Genomic DNA, 25,738 nt, shown 5'->3' with positions numbered 1-25,738 from the left:
TGAGTCCTCCCCATAAAACTGTACTGACAAAAACATTACTAGAGCCAGAAAGTAATACTAGAGGAGACAAGCATGTTTGGAATTGTTTTATTAAACAAATGCCCTCACATTCAAATGACCTCTTCAGTGTACTCTCTATAAAATAATGAAAATAAGGAATGACACTTCCCTGATTAGCAGACACACAATTTACACTTGTTTTCTGAGCAATTAGTTCATAAACATAATTTGGGATGAATAAAATTATAGTTAACTTTCAATTCAGAACTTGCGTCATATCAGACCAGGGTGCTCCTTTACAATATGCACCAGGAGATAAAGAGACCAAACCTGTGGAGCAGCAGAAGCTTTCCTTGAAGAAACTGCATTCTTACTTTACAATTGATGACCTTATGTTATGAAATGCATCTAATTCCATTTCTGTATATGCTTTTTATTACATCGATATCACACTAGATAAATGTTTTTCTATGACTACATTAAGATTCTGAATCTATGGGCATACTGCATCAGTCACTACTGAGCATTCATATTTAACCAGGTATGTACAAGCCTCACTATAAAACTAACTCGGGAGAAAAACAGCTGAACAGGAGGATCTGTAGTTGCATAACTTTTTGTGAAATCCAATTACAGGTAACTATTCTATATGTATGTATAAATGAATAAGGACACTTACTCTTCATAAAATGTACAACAAATATGTCAACAAAGTTTATATGCTTTCTTCTGTGGTGCAGATTAGCTATTTTACGTACAACAGACAAATACGAATGAAAATGGGATTTAAAAAAAACAGATAAGACTCCTTTTACACACTAAACAAAAACTTGAATTTTTACTTGTAAATTATGTTTCTATATCTTTGGTGCACCAATCTGTGCACAACAGGACCTCCTCAATTTCTTTTTCTCTGCAATTTAACTGACACTTCTGCCTACCAGGTGATGACATCATGCAACCCAGTAGTTCCCAACTAGTATATTATATTATTTGGTATATCTGGCTACTTGTGTGATTAAATCACATTCAAATATTTCTCGAAATTTAATTTAATCCACATGCTCTATATACAGATTTTATGACTCTCATATACTGCTAATGCAAGAGGATTTACTGACGATATTTCATTGAATTAGGAATATGTTTCACAAATGGTTTAGGGCAGGGGCGGGCAAACTACAGCCCGCGGGCCACATCTGGCCCGCAGGACCGTCCTGCCTGGCCCTTGAGTCCCGGCCAGGGAACCTCGCCCCCGGCCCCTCCCCCACCGTCGCCCCTCCTCTGCAGCCACACCGCTGTGCGGGCAGTGCGGCTTGCGCCCGCTCACGTCCCATGCTTTCAAATAAGCCTGTCCTGCAGCTCTGAGCTGCATGGTAAGGCTAAGGGGACGGGGGTGGTTGCATGGGGCAGAGGTTCACCGGGAGGGGGAGGGGGGGCGGCGGCGGCGGTCAGGAGACGGGGGCGTTGGATAGGGGGTGGGATCCTGGAAGGGGGCAGTCAGGGGACAAGGAGTGGGGGAAGAGATGGATGGGTTGGGGGTCCCAGGGGGTCTGTCAGGGGGCGGGGGTGTGGATACGGGTCAGGGCAGCCAGGGGATGGGGGGGTTGGATAGGGTGTGGGGTCCCGGGGGGGACGGGCAGTTAGGGGTGGGAGGGTCCCGGGAGGCGGCAGTCAGGGGACAAAGAGCAGGGGGGGTTGGATGGGTCGGGTATTCTGAGGGGGGCAGTCGGGGGGCAGATAGGGAGTGGGGGGGCAGGCTGTTTGGGGAGGCAAATCTTTCCTACCCGGCCCTCCATATCATTTCACAACCCCGATGTGGCCCTCGGGCCAAAAAGTTTGCCCACCCCGGTTTAGGGTCATTCTACAGTTGTTGGGACTGCTGGCTCAGGCAGTCTGTTTCTGAATCAAAGACTGATGTGCATGACCTTAGCGCACACGGTATTCTGTTCTTCCCACTGGAATAATCTCATTCATACTGATTTCCTACATTCCTTGTCTCCTCAGGTAAGATACTATCATGGTCCTGTCTCCTCCTTAGGATAGCTCAAGCTAAGTGGCTCCAAAAGGGTGTACTTCACCCTCAGAGGCTCAAGTCTAATAGCAACTTCCTGCCTTTCTGTCTGCAGAGGAAATGATTGCCAGGGTTCAGTCAGATGTCATCACTTATGTGGCTTATCTGTGCAGTCCCAGATGAGGATGTGATCTAGGAATAGATATGTATGCCTGCTCTGGATGCTTGGGAGTACAATTATGGCTACGCATATCTTTTGTAAATACCTTTGAGGAAGGAGGATCAACAGACCAAAGAGTAGAAACTTGAATTAGTAGCACTTTGAATTTCACGCAAATCTCAGGAAATTTTTGAGCCACAGAAAGGTGAGACCATGTGAAGATGCTGTCTTCAAGTCTACAAACATCAGATAAAGTTCACGCTAGCCCCACAACTGGTTGCTAGCCAGATGGTTTCCATTCTGTATTTTCACTCTCTGGCAGATTTGCTTAGCTATTTCAGAGCCAGGATACCTAAGATTCTGCCCCATTTTTGAGTAACACAAAGAAAACTGATTTAATTGACTGGAATCTCATGTGGTGGGGGACAAGCTCTGTTTACTGAAACTGTAATAGTCAACAGCTGATCTCTATATAAGAGGAGCTCATATGGGGACTGCTTGAAGTTCTTCTCTGTGAGATGTGTCCTTCAGAGATCTGTGCGGATTCTAGTGTATAAGCCTTTATTATTTTTAGGACTTGCTTGTCTGTGTAGCAAGAAGAGGGATAATCTATCATCGCTCTTAACTGTTAAACAATAGAATACCAATTGAAATTAAATATTTTTGGATGTTTGTCTACATTTTCAAATATATTGATTTCAGTTACAACACAGAATACGAAGTGTACACTGCTCACTTTATTTTTTATTACATTTTCATTATAAAAATGATAAACAAAAGAAATAGTGTTTTTCAATTCACCTCATACAAGTACTGTAGTGCAATCTGTTTATCATGAAAATGCAACTTACAAATGTAAATTTTTTTTGTTACATAACTGCACTCAAAAACAAAACAATGTAAAACTTTAAAGCCTACAAGTCTACTCAATCCTACTTCTTGTTCAGCCAATCGCTAAGACAAACAAGTTTGTTTACATTTACAGGAGATAATGCTGCCCACTTCTTAATTACGTCACTAGAAAGTGAGAACAGGTGTTTGCATAGCACTTTTGTAGCCAGCACTGCAAGATATTTATGTGCCAGATACGCTAAACATTCGTATGCCCCTTCATGCTTCAGCTGCCATTCCAGAGGACATGCTTCCATGCTGGTGACGCTCATTAAAAAAATAATGTATTAATTCAATTTGTGACTGAACTCCTTGGGGGAGAATGTATGTCTCCTCTGTTTTACCCACATTCTGCCATATATTTCATGTTACAGTAGTTTCAGATGACTCAGCACATGTTCATTTTAAAAACACTTTCGCTGCAGATTTGACAAAAGGCAAAGAAGGTACCAATGTGAGATTTCTAAAGATAGCTACAGCACCTGACCCAAGGTTTAACAATCTGAAGTGCCTTCCAAAATCTGAGAGGGATGAGGTGTGGAGCATGCTTTCAGAAGTCTTAAAAGAGCAACACTCCAATACAGAAACTACAGAACCTGAACCACCCAAAAAGAAAATCAATCTTCTGCTGGTGGCATCTGACTCAGATTATGAAAATGAACATGCGTCGGTTCGCAATGCTTTGGATTGTTATCGAGCAGAACCTGTCATCAACCTGGACACATGTCCTCTAGAATAGTGGATGAAGCATGAAGAGACATATGAATCTTTAGTGCATCTGGCATGTAAATATCTTGCGACGCCGGCTGCAACAGTGCCATGTGAATGCCTGTTCTAACTTTCAGGTGACATTGTGAACAAGCAGCAGGCAGCATTATCTCCTTCAAATCTAAACAAATTTGTTTGTCTGAGCGATTGGTTGAACAAGTAATAGGACTGAGTGGACTTGTAGGCTCTAAAGTTTTACATTGTTCTATTTTTGATTGCAGTTATTTTTTGTACATAATTCTACATTTGTAAGTTCAACTTTCATGATAAAGAGATTGCACTACATCCCAAAATATTTAAACATATGGTATTTGATTATCATTTAATTGCGCAATTAATCGCAATTATTTTTTTAATTGCGCAATTAATCACGATTAATATTTTTAATAGTTTGGCAGCCCTAGCTGTAAGGTTAAAAAGAATAGGGATTTCTAGTCAAAGGCCTGTGTTGGCATTCCCCCTGAGACCTCTTTCCACTTGGCTTCCCAAGTACTCAGTTCGACTCCAGACTTCATCACTCAGGTATTTTTATTTGGCTTACAGCAAAGCTACACTGAGTTGATCAGACTCAAAGGCAGGGGGTGGAGGCAGGGTATATCACAAATCCAAAGCTACAGAGAAAACCTCTTCCTTTATATACATTTACACATTACATTGCTTTACACATTTTGGAACTGGCCTGATTACTTTGTAGGAACCAATTCCCATGCAGCAGTCTGTCTATACATGATTCAGGCTTTGTCTACATTGGCAAGTGAAAGACAAAACTTTTGTCGTTCAGAGGTGTGAAAAAAATCCCCCCCTAAAGACAAATGTTTTGTCAATGACAGGCACTGGTGTGAACAGCACTTTGTAGGCAGGAGTGTTCTCCTGCAGACAGCGCTAAGGCCGTTCATTGGGGGTGGAAGCTTTTTGTTGGCAGGTAAGCTCTCTCCTGCCGACAAACAATGGCTACACTGTGCGCCTTTTAGCAGCACGGCTGTAGTGGCACAGCCATGTCACTAAAATCTGTGAACTGTAGACATAGCCTTACTCTTTACCTCATCTTATGTTCCAGGCTTATTTGTTCATTGCTATTTTGTTCATTACAAAAGATTCCGCGGGTGTTCCCACTTATCTTAGCTAGTTGAAACATTCTGTCTCTTAGCTTACTGAAAAAAGAGAAGGAGTACTTGTGGCACCTTAGAGATTAACAATTTTTTTTTGGTATGCATTTGTAAAGGAAGATGTCTGTCTGTATCTGTACAAGTTTTTTCATGAAGTTGATGGATTTCCACTCCATACGGCTAAATTCAGTGCCTTGCATAATGACAGGTTTCAGAGTAGCAGCCATGTTAGTCTGTATCCACAAAAAGAAAAGGAAAGGTGCCACAAGTACTCCTTTTCTTTTTGCGTATACAGACAACACGGCTGCTACTCTGAAACTTAGCTTACTGGGGCATTTACCTATCTTAGTTAGCACAGCCATTCTGTTTCTAGGCTGCTGATCTACTTACCTCCCTAATCTGGTCTCCCAAGACATGAGGCCTCCCCTCTTCCCCAGCCCAATAACTCAGGTCAAACCAGGTCTACACCCTCAAGTCACAACATCCTGTTCTGTTGACATTTATGTTGATGATTTTGTGGGTTTTCAAAGTTTCCTGCCACTTTGCAAAGTGAATTCCTTCCCCAAAACTAGCTATTTTCCCTGAACCTTGTCTTCCAAGTGCAGACACAGAACTGACTTCTAGAGACAGTGTTCATGACTATCAACTTCTAAGATACTGAATGGCATCCATATGTAACAAAAGAGATGGTAACAGATTTTGTTGAGCAAAGCCTGACTCTCGTCCTGGGGATTCAGGTGTGTGTCCAGAGCTATATGCGCTTTGAATTACCAATAAGGAACGTGGCTCTGCCCATGCACAACGTCTTATTAATGAACCTTAAATTTTTTCATTGTTGATATTTTTAGATGAAGTTATGGTCATGATAATAAAAAGGTATACATCTTCCTAATCTTTTGGAAAGAAAGTCTCCTTCTATAGGCAGTACCGTCTCTTCAGCTCTTGCTAATACACAGTGATCTTAACAACTTACAAGGTTTGGGTCTCCCTTGCAGAAAACAACAACAAATAACAACAATGTATTCCTTAAAGAAGGAGAAGCCTTAAAGAAGGCTACTGCAAGAATTAAGGCTCTCATGGCTGGCTACACGCCAGCTTTCACTCTTGCAGTGGTATAAAAGCTCATCAAGGAGCAGACAGACAGCAGAAGAGGTTATCAAATGGAAAGGAACTCCTGGACCACAGGAACCCGACTCAGGTTGATGGAGGATTGGAATCTGATATTTAATGTAAACTTCCAGGAAGGCAGTTAAAAATAATGCTGGACTGGAGGTGAAGAAGAGCCTTTGAGACAGAAACAGTCCTCTTGTAAGGACCAAGTCTCATGTCTAGGGGAAAGGGGGTAATTTATGTAATATGAATATAAGTTATAATAGTAGCTAAAACCAGGAAATGGGCAGACTGAAATGTTTTCATTAATGCAGACAATCCTTTCAAGAATACACATTCACATCTGACGAAACAGCAGCCATGTCTCTCCATCAGACACTACACTCCTTTGTAAAATGAATGGCAGGAAGTGTACATCATCATCAAGCTGGTACATGGCACTGACAAATACCATGTGCCGCCAACACCGCTTTATTTGCATGAAAATAGCTCTTTGCCAGTTTCAGCTTTAAGTTTCAAACACGTGAAAATTACCTTTGGAGAAATAATTTTTTAAAAGTGATTTTTAACCTGTCTCCCTTTAAAGATACTAAACACTATTAACTTGGCACTGATAAGATGTCATCATAATGAATCATAAATAATCAATGAGTTATTTATAATCTTGCATATGAGAACAAGGACAGTAATATATTCTTTCCAACTCTAAGTCTATAAATTCATTCATTTTAAATATAAGAGGAGCATATAATGCACCTCTGCAAATTAACTTTTATAGTTGTGAAAGAATTCAAGAGACAAATAGAGTAAGGGCCCAATACTGCAAAACTTTATTGTCCAAGTCATTCTTTTTTTTGCAATTTTCTAATCCCATTAAAACCAACGGAACTACATATGGGTACATTTGAAGGAATGGCTAAATTTGTAGCTTCTCAAGGACTCAGGAATACCTACTGATGTAGGAAGCTTTATTCTCAGACTGCTACAGAAAGTGAGTTTAAAGAGCTGGAGTTTTTCATTTAGTGTACAACCATTTTAGCTGAATTTTAGCAAAACAAGTTCCTCATGCATTTACAAAATGGTAATACAACTCCCCTGCCCCTTCCCTCCCTCCCCCCCCCCACAAAAAAGATAGCTATTTTGGGGGGGGGAACATCATTCTTTTTTGCCCAAGACCACTAGGTACACCTGTCGGCTTTATCAGTTTATTCAGAAAGTGGATTAACTACTTGGTAAATTATGTACAATAGCATCTCAGTGTATGGTACTAACTAGACTTTCATAAGAGAAATACCTAAAATACAAAAGAAAGGCCAACTGAATACTCTCTCACAAATCTAGATATCAATTCCATTTTAAACTGACTATTGGAAAGAAAACGTTTCCATACGCTTTCATTAATTGTAAGGTGCTATTGAGAACTGCAAAATACAATTAAGGGGTAGATTCAGACTGAAAAAAAAGGCACCTCAATGAATGTATGCATATACTTACACTTGATATGTATGCTCAAAGACTGAATGAGACTTTTGGCAAGAGATCTTGTCACTAAATTCAAGCAAACAAGCTTCTGTAATTTGAAATGTATTTTCTCTGTATAATTTTAGATGTAGTTCACTAAAGTCACAAGACATTAATTCCAATATCTTCGCTGCACGCAACTACAAAAAACATCTTTTTTCAAAGTAATTTTACTATACAATCATCATCATGGTCATATGTTAATAAAGCGGAGGATAAGAAAAATTTCCTATAAAATCCTTACTTCAAAGAGTGCATCATAAAACATCAGTTATTAATGCTTTTATATGTTTCAAGATAACCAAGAGAGACTATTTCAATTGTTTGAAATCAGTGAGCCTGCTCTGGATATTTGCTAATTTTGTAACCATGACTGAGAAATATACAGCAGGGCCATTAGTAGCAAATTTTGTATGGCATAAATTTAGAAGAGCGTAGAAGAATTTCAATATAACCTCCTATAAGTAACCAGCTTTTGTCAGTTCCTTGATAGGATTTACTCTAATGAAGGTGGAGCAGAACTGTATTTTACACCACCTTGGGACTTTTGGGGGGATGGTGTTGTGAGTTAGGCAGCTGTCTAATAAGGCTGATCTTTTGTATAGTTTCACTGTACTCACATGGTTTGCCACAACTGCCAGTTTTCAGAAGCAATGAGAAGCATCAGCCCCAAAGTCAGCCCTAAAGCCGCACAGAAAGATGCTCAGAAGGAGAGTATCGGAAAGAAACCTCCAATTCATTCATGATGGGCAACTCTCACACATGTAGGGTAAATGGAAATAAACCTTTACTTGGTATAATTTTCAGATCATAAGTCTTCCGCTATCCTATTTCCCCTCTGATGAATTTCAGGAAAGATGCTATCCAAGAGATTCCAATACCCTGTGGCATGTAAAGGAAGTTTTGTTCCTACCACGTAGAGCAATTTTTGCAATGGGGGTCACAAATCCAAAATATGGGCTCTTCTCAATGTGATAGTTCCATTAAATCAAGCTTTATACCCAGCTCTTCCCTTAACAGAACAGGTTAACTGCCTTTGCAACTAGCACCTAAACACACAACAGAACAAGCTTCTGGATTGCTGGGACCCTTGTAGAAGACCCATTTACAAAGTAGGAATGAAATTCCTCTCTCCCTTAGGAACATGGGCTATGAGTAACTGAATCACAAAATCATGCAAGATTGGCACATGTGAAAAGGAGAAATAGGTTGACTTGGTCTACGGTTCTAGAATGTAACGGACAAACTCAAGAAAGCACTTAATTATACATTACAACAATGTGAGCATGTGTGGATTGTGGATCACTTCACAGCCTGGCAAAGCTTCCCATTCCATCCAGGAGTAGGAAATACCCTTGTAGAATGAAACAGGAGACTAAATGAGCATGGCAGCCTTTCATCTACATATGCTTCTTTGATGCACAATGGTATCAATTTGGCTATGACTGAACAGGAGACCTTCTGATCTTTTTACATCTTTTAGGGACAGACTCTGTCCCTAATTAAGCAAACAGAATGTTATGGTCCTAATTATATCCTAAGTGTGTCTTGACAAGTTTTTGGATATAAAGGGCCAATGAATTTAAGTTCACTTTAAGGAAACCTGATAGTGAAAACGGAAATATCTGTCCATGGTCTTATTCTTAAAAGAGAAGGATTAAGGAGAAAGAGCAAGTGGCTGAAAAGAACTTGAATCTGTGAAGGACCAGATAAAGTCCAAAAGGAAACCAGCCACAGTCCAGCAAATAGACTCATAGGAATTCAAACTTTACTGACTAAAACTTCTTCAAAGCCTTACTCTGCCACATGGTGGTTGCTTCAGGTCAGTGGAGGAGAGAAATGTTGGAAAACTGGTTTCTGCTCCATTTCTCATGGTTGCAGAATTCTTTCCAAAAGGGTTTGAGAAGAGGGCTACTTCCAATAGACAGGCTCTTGCCCTAAGAGCAATAATTTGGCAAATAAGAGTGTCCATTAAGTCATCTTTTGATAGCCAGTTTTATTTACTCATTCTCCAAGAAGCCCTCAATATTTTACATAATTCCTTTAGGTGCAGTTTTGGAGTACAGAGAATTAGCCCCCAAGGTAAGAGGTCTGGGATTTAAGGAAGGAGTGTTTTTTTGGTTGATGCTTGATATGACCAAATATTTGAGATCCAACTACATTATAGATTATGGATAACAAATCTCTTGCTTGCCTTGACCATTCCAAGTAACTTAAGTATGGGAGAAGATGTGGATTAATATGAGAACTGAAAGATAGATAAGAAACTGGTTAAACGGGAGACAATGGGAGACAACTGTACAATAATTCATGCTGAAAGGTGAACTCTCAGCCTGGAGGGAGGTTATCAGTGGAGCTCCTTAGGGATCAGTGTTGGAACCAATCTTATTTAACATTTTTATTAATGACCTTGGCACAAAAAGTGAGAGAGTACTAATAAAATCTGCAGATGACACAAAGTTGGGTGATACTGCCAATATGGAGGAGGACCAGAATAGCATACCAGATCTGAACCATCTTCAAGACTGGAGTAATAGAAATGGGATGACACTTAATAGTGCCAAGTGCAAGGTCATGCACTTAGGGACAAGAAACAAGAATCTCTGCTATAAACTAGGGACTTATGAGTTGGAAGCAACAGAGGATTGGAAAGATCTGGATGTACTGGTTGATCACAGGAGGACTATGAGCCACCAATGTGATGCGGCCGTGAAAAAGACTAATGCAATCTTAGGATGCATCAGGTGAGGAAGCGTTAGTACCATTATACAAGGCACTGGCGAGATCTCATCAGGAATACTGTATGTAATTCTAGTCTCCTATGTCTAAGAAAGATTAATTCAAACTGGAACAGGTGCAGAGAAGGAGTGATTATGATGATCAGAAGAATGGATGACGATGATCAGAAGAATGGAAAACTTACCTTATATGAGAGGAAACTCAAAGGGCTTGGCTTGTTTAGCCTAACCAAACCCAGGCTGAGGGGCAAGATAATTGCTTTCTATAAATACATCAGAGGGAGAGGAATTATTTAAATTAAGCACCAATGTTGGCACAAGAAAAAATGGATATAAACTGGCCATCAACAAATTTAGGCTTGAAATTAGATGAAGGTTTCTAATTTCTGACCAAAGTTCTGGAACAGCTTTCCAAGGGAAGTAGTGGGGGCAAAAAACGTAACTAGCTTCAAGATTCAACTTGATAATTTTATGGAGGGGATGGTATGATGAAAGTGCCTACAATGGTATGCAGCTGATCTGACATTGCTAGTAGCAAATATCCCCAATGGCCAGTGATGGGCCACTAGATGGGGAAGGCAGAGTTATTACAGAGAATTCTTCCCCAGGAGCCTGGCTGTTGGGTCTTGCCGAAATGCCCAGGGTACAACTGCCTGCCATACTTGTGGTAGGGAAGGAATTTTCCCCCATGTAATATTAGCAGAGTCCCTGTGGGTTTTTTTGCCTTCCTCTGCAACATGGGGCACGGGTCACTTGCAGGTTTAAACTCACGTAAATGGTGGATTCTCTGTAACTTGACGTCTTTGAACCATGATTTAAGGACTTCAGTAACTCAGCCAGAGGATGGGGTCTACTACAGGAGTAGGTATGCAAGGTTCTATAGCTGCAATGTGCAAAAGGTCAGACTAGATGATTATGATGATCTCTTCTGGTCTCAAAGTCTACGACAAGAAAGATTACAAAACTAGCTAGACTCCCCACAGTAAATGGGAAATAATGTCATTCAGACTCAGATTCCTGCAATGCAGCTTGCCATGGAAAACAGCAAAATGCTAACTAGAGTTATCTTTAAAAGCATCTTCAGTTTTGCCTCCAAAAATTAAAAAACAATTGGGACTGTAATTAACTTTTTTCAATTAATACGTAGGATAATTCCCTTTGAAGACTTCCTAGTTGAAGCCTACCCCACATGTGCAAATCAGGGGGGAAATGCTTATTTTTTCTTACTTCAATGCTCTACCGTACATGCATAGAGATTTGTCGGAGATGTTTTCAACATTTACTACAGTAGTGTTTTGTGCAGTTCTCTAGTAAATAGACACAGTGTATTTTGGTAATATGGTTCCTTTATTATTATACAAAGATGCTTAAAGGATTATTCTGATATTCAAGTATAGTGACATCCTGCTTCCCCTCCCCTCCCCTTAAACCCCCCCCTCCCATTCTGACTCGTTAAGGGGAAGGAATCAAAATACAGCTTAATGTCTTAAATAATATCCATCATAACTAACAAGGTTAGCTATTCACGGTGAGCCCATATTGTGAGGTGGGACCAGGGGGAAGGGCAGTCACACCCCTAGAAAGTCATGGCAGCCACTGGCTAATGGTGACCCTCTTTTGTTGGGGAGACAGCCATTAGTTAATTCCCAGTTAATTCTCCACCGTCGCTTTCTACTACCACTCACGAGCCTAAGAATAAATCAGCAAATGTTTCTATTGTCATAAATTTTAAGTTATGTCAATTCAGATAGGCAAATTAAGTCCTGTATGACTTACTTACCATTGTAACAGCAATTAAGAATCCCATACTTTTGGGATCTTCTAAACTGCATTATTTTCTGAATGTCTCTTCTTTTTTTTTTTAACACACCTGTGGATGATTTATGGAACAGGATTCCACTTTATAATAGTAATTATGACTAAGGCTCCGTGTTGGTCACGAACGTCATGGAAGTCATGGATTCCGTGACTTTCTGTGACCTCTGTGACTTCTGCAGCAGCCCAGTAGTGTGACTGGCCCAGGAGCTGCCTGAGCAGCTCTGGCAGCCTCTGAGCCAGTCTCAGGCCCTCCCCCCTCCCCAGCAGCAGGAGTTTGGGTGGGGGCTCAGGGGTGGGGATTGGGGTACAGGGCAGTGCTTACCTGGGGGGAGCTCCCTCAGCTCCTATCTCCAGTTGCCTCTGCCCCACAGGCACCGCTGCCCCAGCTCCCGAGGCGATGGTTCCCAGCCAAGGGGAGCTGCAGAACCAGGCTGGGGGTGGAGCGGAGGCAGCACATGGAGCTAGGAGCTGGGGTCGCTGCTTCACAGGAGCTGGGTAGGGAGCCTGCCCCTGCCCCAGCCCCACCAACCCCCCTGCAGCACCCCCGTGGGCCACACCAATACCTGCAGTGCCCCCTGGGCCATGTCCCCCCCCCCCGAACACCCATGACCCCCTCCCCAGCACCCGCAGTAGTTCCCCTAACTCCCCCCGACCCCGAGTACCCACAGCACTTCCTGGGGCCACGTTCCTCCAGCACTCGCCCCCGAGCTGCCCCAGCCCCAAGTTTTAATCAGGGGATATATAGTAAAAGTCATGGACAGGTCATGGGCCATGAATTTTTGTTTACTACCCGTGACCTGTCCGTGCCTTTTACTAAAAATACTCATCACTAAAATGTAGCCTTAATTATGACTTGTTGGGTTATTTGCTGACAACTTATTTACAGTTCCTAATAACCCCTTTTGTGTTTAAATATTTTAGATTCCTTTATAAAGTTGAAAGCACCAGTGCACTGCATTGCACCTCTCCCCGATCTTTCCCTTCTCAGAAACTGCATCCCATTTCTTGTCTCTCTCCCAGTCCCCACGTACACTGGGATCCTATTTTCAGCCTCCTCTTTCAATGGGCTTGGCTTCACTAGAAAATTAACATGTTTGAACATAACTGTGAAGACTAAAGTTGCATGACACAAAGTTGGGCAATACTGTCCAGTTAATTCAGACCAGGGCAAACTGCGTTCAGCATTATGTGAGCTAAAAATCACAACTGACATGATGCTAAACATGATTTGACCTGGAGTACACTGACTGGACAGTCAATACATACCTCAACAGATAAGTGACAGCTTTCAATGGCTATCTTCAGAGTTGCAGTAATTCAAGAAGCACCTGAACACTGGGATGAAAAAGACTGGACATAAGCTGAGGTTCTTTACCATGCAGGGAGGAAAAGGTTAAATATGAGAGGTACTGCTGGATTTTGTTAGGACATTGAGAGAATCTATTTCTATGGGGAAAATTTAGTATTCTCTATAGTCAAACTGGTTTGTCAATCAAAAAACTAACTTCAGGAGTTTATAGCACAGTGTCTTTGGTATTACTTAAAGAAAGATATACAGACGTACTTGCAAATATCACTGTTTCTTGAACACATGGCCAGTCTATGGCTCTGATGTTTCCTGAAGAAGATAAATCTCTCTGTGGTGCATTCAACTACGAAGACAGCTTCAAGAGAGCTTTTTCTGTGATTAACAGCAGGTATCCCCAGCTTCTGTCAACCTAATGAGCTCTGCTAGGAAGAGACAGGAAGACACTCTACATGCCAAGAGGCACAGCACCCCTGGGTACTGATATTTTAGAAGCCACTTCTTCCTTGTGATGCTCCATTGCACCTCAGTAGATTACTTGATTCAATAAGAAGTTAGCGTTTGGAATACTTTACATAGGACTGTTAATTAATTGCAGTTAACTCAAGCAATTAACTCAAACAAATTAACATAAGAAAATTAATCCCGATTAATCGCAGTTTTAATTACACTGTTAAACAGAATACCCATTTAAATTTATTATAAATATTTTTGGATGTTTTTCTACATTTTCAAATATATTTATGTCAATTATGCTAAACATTCATATGCCCCTTCATGCTTCCGTCACCATTCCAGAGGACATGCTCCCATGCTAATGAAACATGAAGGGGCATACAAATGTTTAGCATATCTGGCACGTAAATACCTTGCAATGCTGGCTACAACAGTGCCATGCAAATGCCTGTTTTCACTTTCAGGTAACACTCTAAATAAGAAACAGGCAGCATTATCTCCTTGTCTGTGTTAGCAACTGGCTGAACAAGACAGACTGCACGGACTTGTAAGCTCTGAAGTTTTACATAGTTTTATTTTTGAATGCAGTTATGTAACAAAAAATTTCTACATCTGTAAAATGCACTTTCATTCTAAAGAGATTGCACTACAGTACTTGTCTGAGGGGAACTGAAAAATACTTTTTCTTTTCTTTTTTACAGTGCAAATATTTGTAATCAAAAATATAAAGTGAGCACTGTACACTTTGTATTCTGTGTTGTAATTCAAATCAATATATTTGAAAATGTAGAAAACATCCAAAAATATTTAAAGGGTATTCTATTATTGTTTAACAGTGCAATTAAAACATCAATTAATCACAATTTTCTTTAATCTCCTGATTAATTTTTGTAATCGTTTGGCAGCCCTAACTTTACATGATAAACCAAACTTTAAAAACCATAAGACTAGACTGAATACAATGAAAGTTATACTTAATATATCTTAGATGTTATCAAATGCCATTTTATATGCCTTTACCAACAGGCAGTATACAATTAGTCAAAGAAATGTTCTTAGGAGATTACAGAGCTGATTTAGTTTGTGTAATCAAAATACTCCAGCCCTGTAAGTACTGGCTGTTTTACATAGTTGTACAAGGTTTTATAACACTAGCCAACTTGCTGTTTCCACAAACTACACATAACAAGGAACAATCTGAGTAACTTCATGCTTTTCACTAAGTTTGAGTTAAAAGGCATAACTGAGTTATATAAAAGATAGTAAAAAAATACCTCATTTCTTGCAGACACTCTGAAGAATACTTTTGTTTTGTCAGTGTTTCAGCATCTTGACTAAATCCCATTTAAGAATATTGCCCACCCCAAGAACATTATAAATTTTGTACATTTGGTCACTCCCACTCATCTTGATTAGTACCTAACTCTGAAAGTAGTTATATGTAGCACTGTGGTTATAGCTAAGGTTCAGTGAGAGTCGGCCTACATGTATTTGTTTATTAAAACACGGACATTACAAATATCAAGTCTTCGTTAGATTTGTGTTTAATGTGATGCAAATTAATCAGGGTTTTCTTTTTTCCCCCCAATTCGCCAAACAATAACTTTTCTATGGATTTTCCATACTTATGTATTTATTGTGAACCTGAAAAGGTAGCTTAAAAGCATTTAAAATCTCTTGGGAAATTATGTAGCAACAGGTGATTTAACTAATATAACAAAATATTACAAAACACAAGACACTAAATTCAGAAAGGGCTACAAAAATAAGCAGCTGTAAAAAAAACTGTCACAGAGGTCAAATTAAAAAAAATAAAATTTACAAGGAACTTTTTCTTCACTGTAAAATATAAAAACACCATGAAGTTGATTTTAAAATAAATGAGATTTTGGTAAGCAAACTTATTGCCATCATTTTAGTTAAAGCTGAATAATCTGAAAGCAAATCTCAATATAAATTTGTAAGCATTTTAAAATGCCCCACTTCTCTAACTGCTTACTACATTTTTCTGCAAAACCCCAGTTTTCAAAAAACCTGTTTGTCTATGTACTGAACATTAAATATTTGAGAAACTGTGTTTTGGTCTTTAAAATTAAGTTAAGTATCCCCAAAGTAGTTTTACAAGAGTACAAAAAATACAGTTACAGAGTGAGGAGAAGATAATCTACAACAGACTAAACTAATCTTTGGTTGTGTCAAGTACTTACAATTCACAATGTTCTCTCAATAACAGTAATTTTATACAATGATATGGAATCAAGGCTTAGTGAGAGAATCAGTTAATCCTAAACAAGAAATATAACAATGTCGAAGTTTACTTAATTCAGAATAAGAACCACGGTCAGGGAGAAAGGGACATGATCCCCACTTTCACTGTTCTCATATCCTACTGATTTTATTATTCATAGTATATAATTAGTGCATCTACGCAGATATTTAAGACTGTGTTCTGCTGAAGAAAATTTAATGCTGCTAAACTTAATTTAGGCAGAAGATTCTCTTCTCTTGGTACATGGTATAATACAGGACAGGCCACTATGACCACCCATAAAGGTCAACCCTTTAAATACATTCATAGATAAACTGAAACCAGTACAATATACAATGAAGTTAATGACAGGTTTCAGAGTAACAGCCGTGTTAGTCTGTATTCGCAAAAAGAAAAAAGAAAAGGAGTACTTGTGGCACCTTAGAGACTAACCAGTTTATTTGAGCATGAGCTTTCGTGAGCTACAGCTCACTTCATCGGATGCATAGCATATCGTGGAAACTGCAGAAGACATTATATACACACAGAGACCATGAAACACAACTTCCTCCCACCCCACTGTCCTGCTCGTAACAGCTTATCTAAAGTGATCATCAAGGGAGGGCCATTTCCAGCACAAATCCAGGTTTTCTCACCCTTCCCCCCGCCCCCCCCACAGACACACATACAAACTCACTCTCCTGCTGGTAATAGCCCATCCCTCTTTGAAACCTCTCTTTATAATGCGCATGATAATCAAGGTGGGTCATTTCCAGCACTAATCCAGGTTTTCTCACCACCGCCACCCACCCCCCCAACACACACACACCCCCCTCCAAAAACCACACACACAAACTCACTCTCCTGCTGGCAATAGCTCATCTTACAATGTGCACAGCAATAATCCAAGTTTAACCAGAACGTCTTGGGGGGGGGGGGGGGGGGTGGGTTAGGCTACCTTGCATAATGACTTAGCCACTCCCAGTCTCTATTCAAGTCCAAATATTAATTTGGGCTTGAATAGAGACTGGGAGGGGGGGGGGGTGGGTTAGGCTACCTTGCATAATGACTTAGCCACTCCCAGTCTCTATTCAAGTCCAAATATTAATTTGGGCTTGAATAGAGACTGGGAGTGGCTAAGTCATTATGCAAGGTAGCCTAACCCCCCCCCCCCCCCCAAGACGTTCTGGTTAAACTTGGATTATTGCTGTGCACATTGTAAGATGAGCTATTGCCAGCAGGAGAGTGAGTTTGTGTGTGTGGTTTTTGGAGGGGGGTGTGTGTGTGTTGGGGGGGGGGGGGTGGTGGTGAGAAAACCTGGATTAGTGCTGGAAATGACCCACCTTGATTATCATGCGCATTATAAAGAGAGGTTTCAAAGAGGGATGGGCTATTACCAGCAGGAGAGTGAGTTTGTATGTGTGTCTGTGGGGTGGGGCGGGGGGAAGGGTGAGAAAACCTGGATTTATGCTGGAAATGGCCCTCCCTTGATGATCACTTTAGATAAGCTGTTACGAGCAGGACAGTGGGGTGGGAGGAAGTTTTGTTTCATGGTCTCTGTGTGTATATAATGTCTTCTGCAGTTTCCACGATATGCTATGCATCCGATGAAGTGAGCTGTAGCTCACGAAAGCTCATGCTCAAATAAACTGGTTAGTCTCTAAGGTGCCACAAGTACTCCTTTTCTTTTTTCTTTTTAATGAAGTTAATGGAAACCATGAGCCTTAATCCAAGGGCAGAATTAGTCCCTTGGCCGCTGCCACTGAATATCATCCTTAAATCACTTGTGATGGTCTACGGTAATAACCTTTTAGAGGTAACAAAGGCACAGATGACAGTGTCACGGTCCACATCTAAAAGACTAAGCTAAACTGATTCTCCATTGACAATGTAGTGCTGAAAAGATCATCATAATCACTTACAGTAATTGTAGCTAAAATTAATTTTATTGGCAAATAGTTTAAGACATACCTGCATCAATTATACCACAAGTACTATTAAAAAGATCTGAACACAACTCCAGCAGTGACTGACACATACCCCACATTCAGACGATATTCCTCAATCTCTTCTCTTAGCCTAGCACACCTCATGAGCACCAGAAAGACAAATCATATTCCATACACCTTCTAGTTCACCCTATATTCAATCGTTTTCTCCTCAAACCTCAGTACTGTGTAACTTTACCCAGAATTCCTATAACTATAGATGCTATCTGCATGAGATATTATAATTAAAGTTTACAATGTATGTGCACAAATGACAGCATTATGTGAAGATTTTTGTGATATTCTGGTATGAATGACGTGACGCGAAAAAACAAAGTTTACACTTTTTAATGGCTTTTTCATCCAGAGAAGTTTCTGAAATCACCAGACTTCAAGATAAAATACTGCTCTAGTGTTCCAGCCATGTTAAAAGTTTTACTTGCCCAAATATTTCCCGAAAACCAGCATCTTTTAAAATCATAGGAATTGCTATTAATTCATGCTTTGTTGCAAATATAAATGCTATCACAGAAGAAAGTCAATTAAAAAAGAAAAATGTAATGACTAAGTTGCAAAATTACAGCCCAATTCATGTGAGACAACACATATGTAAGCATGATACTGAGCACTGCTTTAGAAATGTTTGATGGCAATTAAAAAATAAAAACCCTGACCTAACCTTATTACAATATTTTATAAATTACAATTTGCAAAATCAAATTTATATTTGAGACAAAAAGTGATAACATGTTTGCAACTTTGCTAACCAGGTTTTTACAAAATTAAGATTTTTGGTTTTGTGCTTGAGTGACCACCTTCTGTCATGTACATTTTGTTGGTACATTTTTAGTTAAAATCTTTTGAAGTCTGGTACAAATAATTGATTACAGTGATAGACAAATTTTAATTATGGTATCCACTAAAATATTTGTGGTTCCCCCCCCCCCCCCACAGGTATTATTTGAACAACCAATTCAGATCTAAAACTATATTGAGGGTGCTAAGATATAACTTGAACCCTTACTGCCTAAGACTCAATAGGCAATGGTTTACACACAGAGTGCATTTTAAGTTTCAATTTGTACCCCTAAACAACTGAATATTAATGGAATGAGTACATTTCTTGTCTTGACAACAACCGCAAAAATCCTGTTTTGGTTAACAAGAGTTACACAGGCACAGTCAGAGAATCACCTCCTGCTTTGTTTTTAGAACTGGGCTGCAGGTCTGAAATACCTTATTTGTTGCATCCTCTGCTCTTAACAAGGGTTTCTCAGAAGTTGCTAAGCTAGCTAAGTCTCAAATCCATTTTGCAAGGAGGAATAAGTATTGTTTTACTGCTAGGAAGTCTATCATTATCCATTTTAAGAGTAATTTCACATTTTCAAAACAATACTGTTTAGTACAGTACCAAAGCCATATCTTCATCAAGTCCTGACAACAGTAAGAATATTTAAATCAGACACATGTAGAGTTTAACTAAGCCTTTGAGAAACACTGCAACATATACAAACAGAACAGACTCCTGCCAAATTAGTCAGCATGCTCATTCTGTCTTTTTGAAACAAGCACAATTCAAAGCTCATTAAATAACACAAGCTTCTCAGAAAGTGAGTCAGCTTCTGTTAGATACCAAAGGTCATGGGTTTCCATATTAACAATTTCACCTACAATATTTCCTGAGTTTTCTTGAACAAGAAAACAGCCAATAAGCACCAAGAAAAGTGCTATCAAAAGACAAAAAAAATTGCTACCTCATTAGTGTTCCAGCGGTGCCTCTCTTTTGGTAAACTTGAACATTTTGGTAGACATTCAAGCAGCTTCTTCGGTAAAAAGATTTTTACATGACTGCCATTGCTGTTCCCATGATCATCTAGAAGGAAAAGAATACATATAATGCATGTAACATGAGGGGGGAAATTGTTATAATAAAATCAAATTAACAAGACCTGAAAAATCCACTCGCCTACTTGCCACTGAGGAGCAGGTAGTTTTCCATGGCAAGTGGCAGTAGGAAAACCAATAAACTTTGGGAGAATTTAAGATTTAATTTTAAAAACATTAAATATCTATCCCTTATGATCATGAAGGTAACCTTCTGAATTTCAACTGAATATAAACTGAAGCAATGCCAGCTTTCGAAGGCCTGGTATCCATTAGAATTGTGCCAATACAGTAATGTTGCTGGGGGTATCACTTTTAGCAACATTTTTATAGCAGCAAAAAACTGCTTTTGCTGATATAGTGAGAGAAACAAGCTGCAGAGCTTGAAAGTTTGTCTCTTTCACCAACATAAGTTGGTCCAATAAAATATATTATCTCAAACACCTTGTCTTTCTAATGTCCTGGGACTGACGTGGCTGCAACTACACTGCATATTTGCTGGTATATATTATTTCACTCGGGGAACTTATGTATAAGATACTCTGGAAAAAGCACTTTTATACTGCATCTACACTGGGAGGATTTGCCAGTATTGCTATACCGGCAAACCTCTTCTAGTATATACCTGGCCGAAATCTGCAGACGTCCCCAGTACCTCTTCAGCTACTGAAACAGCTTTGTCAAGCTGCAGCAGAGTAAAAACTCAGTCTTGTCAACTTCCACTAGCTACTGAGATCTGAGAGAAGTAGATCATCTGACCACAATCAGATCAGTTTCATTCTTCAGCCACTTGGGAAAGCACACACAGTTCCTTAGGGCAGAGCTACACGACCACTTAAGTTGATTTAACTTGCATCATTCAGGGGTGTGAAAAAGATACCACCTTGAGCGAGGCAGGTTACAGTGATCCAAGCGCTTGTCCATATTGGTGCTACTTCAGCAGGAGATGTGCTCCCATCAGCAGACCGTGTCTTCACCAGACACACTATAGCAGCACAGCTGATGTAAAGGTTCTAGTGTAAACTTGGCCTCAGAGTACCTAGAGGGCTGGTAGTGGGGGTAGAGTGATGGAAAGTCTTTCCCCGTGCATTAGTCAGGTGACTGCAGAATGGGAAAAGGAGTGAGGGTGAGACAAAAATTAGCCTCTCTCCAGTAACCACAAGGGTCGGGTCTTCAAATTTATTAGCAGAATTCAAGGCAACACTCTAGTAGAAATCCCAGTACTATTAACATTTTCAATAACAGGCACAAGTTTTGTTAGTTCTATCTCACCCCACCCATTTCTATTCTAGATGGTTTATAGAGTGAGAATAGTCAAAATATGTATAATTGTATATATTTTATGTATGTTTTTATATACCATATGTACCTTTTAAACAAACATCAACTTCCCAACAGCCTTTGGCTCATAAGTATATGGTAAATTTTTCAGACCCTACATTTATAAAATACTAAAGATTTGTGTTTCAAATATCAGTCCATTTTATTTTCATAACACAGAAGCCAACATGATGTTAGTAGTCATTTTCAAAGTTTGTATAAGTGTTCTCAATTCTTTTTCAATCACAAACACCCACTCAACATTTTTGTTTGTTTCAGCCTCGGAGGCCACCCCCATACAATAGCTGAAAAGATACTCATGCTGCCCTTATGCAAACCCCCTACCCCGCCAAGACTGACTTTCTCTAGAAGGTCCTCAAACACTAACCTGCATGTTTGTTGTAGCATTGTGACCCCATGACTGGTACTGTGAACTGGCACATGGGGTTGCAACATCACTCACCAAATTTGGGCCAACTAACTGGACCCCCCCCCCATCAACAGAAAGTTTTATACACACAAACACAGCTGAGAACCTATGGTACATATATAGCTACAGTAATCAATAACAAATAAAATGAGAAATACAGGATTAGAAGGATTTTAAAATCACTTTGGAAAGCAGAACCTGGGTTCAAGCTAGCAGCTGAATATCCCAAGTATTTTTAGGGCTTGATTGTGCTCTCTTTTGTGAAGTACAACAATATGCTTTCTGTTAGATCAACTGCTCATGCAAGCACAGCAGATTATTTTATACGATATGCAGTGATGCGTGTGACAGACATGAGCTGCTCTGTAATAGTTTATGACTACTGCGTGTTGGCCAGGTTATTGGGATGTTTACTCCTTAACTATACAGGGTTAAATCAACAGGACTGTTGGGAAAACAAGCAGGAAGGGGGAAATGACTCAAGCTTGGCCATCCCCCAGTAAACAATCCAGAGTGGTCAACAGACAATGCCTGCAATGCCTGAGCTGATTCTACCTCATGACTCCAGTCAAGGTGCAAAACCTGTTTTGCCACACAGGGCAGTCCTGGGAACTGAGAACAGTGAAAGAACTCAGACTGGGTAAAAAGACATTCTTTTCCAGAGGGAGATTAATTGCTGCCAGGGAACTGTTCAGGCTGACACCCAAGACCCACTAGTGTCTCTCAAATTAGACCATCACAGGATGGTAGAGCTTTAGGTAAAAGACATGCATGTGGATAGTTTTAAAATCCTTTTCTCTCTATGCTATATTCCTATTGTTAAGATCAAACAATTCTTTGGCAGAAGGCTGTCTGGTAGGGTTGCCAACTCTGAAGCTATTCCGGGAGATTCTCCCCTCCTCCCCCCCCCCCCCCCCCCCGCTGTGACGATGTAATGTCATTTTCTTTAAATATCCTATTTAAATATCCTCCTGGATTGCTTTCAATAGTTGCCAGGAGATCAATGCCAATTCCCGGAGACTCCAGGCCAATCCTGGAGGCTTGGCAACCCTACTGGTCATTATACCTAACACTGGTCATAGACTCCCAAAGGGAAGAACTGCAGGTGTCAAACCCAGTTGGCCTTGCTGAGCAAGCACAGTCAATGCACAGTGTACTGAAGCTAGTGTACTGGGGCCAGTGCAAGAGTGGGAAAACAGAGAAATTCCAACCCTAAGAGAGGTGAAGGCACAAGGCCAGATACCTAAGAGGGTGCAGTCAGAGAGACCAAAGAAGAGATAGGGTGCAACTAGGCCTGCAATCAGGACAAAGTGCAACTGAGAGAGCAAACTAGATCCACTAGATCTTTTGAGTTTAATTAGATCTCATGATAAACTCCACAATAAACATCTACTCTAATGAGTTATATTCATGCAATTAGCAACCATGTACATAAACTGCTGATCTCCAGGAGTAACACAGCAGCTCTTATGGCCCTTTCAGGGTAACTTATCTGAGTGCAACTCTTAGCATGAATAGTGGTTTCACTTTGGGGTTTGCTCTTTTCTACAAGAAATTGGATGTTACTGGTTCATGCTGTAATGTCAAAGCCAAAACAGGAAAGAATTTTCCCAGTCTGATATTATTCCAGGATCTAGTACTTGCTATCCTATGTCTTCTGAGATCTTATTTAATGCAGTTTTCTGTACAAATTCACTTGTACCAATTTCCTTGGAAAAGGATATAGACAAAATTATAGGAATTATTAAGAACCTACAAAATATAAAATGAGAGAATAAATTCTTTAAATACTTGAAGTTTTCCTTGGTGAATAACCAACCTCTCAAGACTGAAAAAATGTTTCTGGTGAAACTGACTTCTGTAAATAGCGATCTGAGAGGGACAAAGTTTGGCACGGTACTAATACAACTTGCTGCTTTGGAACTGTGCAATGACTAGGTATAAACACTTGACAGGCCCCAGATCTTAACCCTTCAAATCCACATACTTAAAAACAAAGGGTTTCTCCTCCTATTATACTTCACGAATGGAGATCAGATGCGGCCTACCAACTATGCATCCCCCTGATTTAAATTAAAAGGAGTCTTGGTGACAGGGTACATCCAGACCAGGGCCCTTGACTCTCCAGGCACAGTGCAGAGCTAAAGCTTATTTTCACATTTTTTTTGTTTGAGGGAATATTAGAAAGGATCTAAAGTTAATTTTCCTTTACAGTAATGGGGTAAGAGAGAAAGTTAGAATCTATTTGATAAGCCGGGCTCTAAAATTGCTTTTTTGAATATTGCATATGCACTGGGTGCTCTGACAAGCACACTTAATAACCAAAATAAAGTTTAAGAACGACTAATGAAGTACACATTCAGAACTCCAAAAATGGCTAAAGCCAACCCTAAAACCACCCAGCCAGACCATTTCAAAGGGTATGTTTACACTATGAAATTAGGTCGAATTTATAGAAATCGTTTTTATATATTCGAGTGTGTGTGTCCCCACAGAAAATGCTCTAAGTGCATTAACTTGGCGGAGTGCTTCCACAGTACCGAGGCAAGAGTCGACTTCCGGAGTGTTGCACTGTGGGTAGCTATCCCACAGTTCCCGCAGTCTCCGGAAATGAGATTCAAAAGTTCGTGGTTCTTTTCCTGTCTACCTGGCCAGTGCATCTGAGTTGAGAGCGCTGCCCAGAGCGGTCACAATGGAGCACTCTGGGATAACTCCCGGAGGCCAATACCGTCAAATTGTGTCCACAGTACCCCAAATTCGACCCGGCAAGGCCGATTTAAGCACTAATCCACTTGTCAGGGGTGGAGTAAGGAAATCGATTTTAAGAGCCCTTTAAGTCGAAAAAAAGGGCTTCATCGTGTGGACGGGTGCAGGTTTACATTGATTTAACGCTGCTAAATTCGACCTAAAGTCCTAGTGTAGACCAGGGGAAAGTAATCAGCAGCATGGAAGTGGCTGCCATCCTGCTTTACCACACTGACGACTTATGAAAAATCCATCTCAGGGTAGGGCCTAAAAATGGTCCAGCCATCCAAATAATACTGTTACATGAGATGACAGCCAGATTTGATGACCTCCAAAACAGATTTAACCTTGTTGAATGGTAAGTTTGACCAAATGGCACTGAAGAGAACAAAAAATAGTTTATTACTTTAAGTGATATGTATATGCTTCCTCATCCTCTCCTAAGCTCAACATTCATTTGCTAAATGAGCTCACCTTTTAGCATTATCCACCCCTATTACCTTAGTATTTATTATCCTATGATCTAAAGAGAACACTTCAGACATCAAGTAAAGATGCCTCACAGTAGCAGAAGCTAGACAGCAGTTCTAAGCATAGCAGATGCCACATAATGAAAAAATTCTTCATGTCTGATAGATGATGGAAATCTCACCCATTCAACTTTGACAAGAACTGTGATGAAGTTAACATGAAATTGATGGGAAAAGGCATTCTGTGCCACACGGAGTAAGCTCCTATAATAAGGTTAAAGTGGTTTGTTATCCCACAAATACAATGGAAAACTTGCCCTAGCAGATCATGTTTCTTTTCTGAACAACATGTACCTACCATGATAATAGCAAAGAAAAACCCCCCAACTTTTTCTTGCGATAATCTCCCTCTAAATTCTATGGAGTATAGCCACCCCTTAAGATACTAACTGACAAACAATAATCAAAGTCACATGCACAAGTACTGAAAATTAAGGCCCTGAACCTATAAATGCTTAAGCAGGTATGTAACTTTACCTACAGGAATAGTCCCATTAACTTCAATAGGACTATTCATTAACTTAAAATTAAGTATGTACATAAGCATTTGCCATATCAGGAACAAAAACTGTATCTGTACTACAAACTTAGTGACATAAAATATTTGTCACTTCAAAACAAAATTTCTTCAGCATTAACAATGAAAAGTTATTTAGACTTCCTACACATTAACAAAAAGTTAGTCACTTGTTTTAAAAATATACA

The 25,738-nt window shown here is 39.9% G+C and overlaps 1 protein-coding gene across 9 annotated transcripts in view; it reads right to left on the bottom strand.

Annotated features, from left to right (window-relative positions):
* The window catches only part of CAMTA1 (calmodulin binding transcription activator 1), a 918,369-nt gene that overhangs the window by 866,604 nt on the left and 26,027 nt on the right, over positions 1-25,738 (bottom strand). For all 9 annotated transcript variants that reach the window (XM_074933836.1, XM_074933834.1, XM_074975524.1 and 6 more), the window contains exon 2: positions 19,879-19,997. In XM_074933836.1, the coding sequence (XP_074789937.1) occupies positions 19,879-19,997 (119 nt within the window). The remainder of the gene's footprint in view (positions 1-19,878; positions 19,998-25,738) is intronic.

This window comes from Natator depressus, chromosome 18, assembly GCF_965152275.1.
Source record: "Natator depressus isolate rNatDep1 chromosome 18, rNatDep2.hap1, whole genome shotgun sequence".
Classification (NCBI taxonomy): Eukaryota; Metazoa; Chordata; order Testudines; family Cheloniidae; genus Natator; species Natator depressus.
This window is presented reverse-complemented; position numbering and strand designations above follow the sequence as displayed.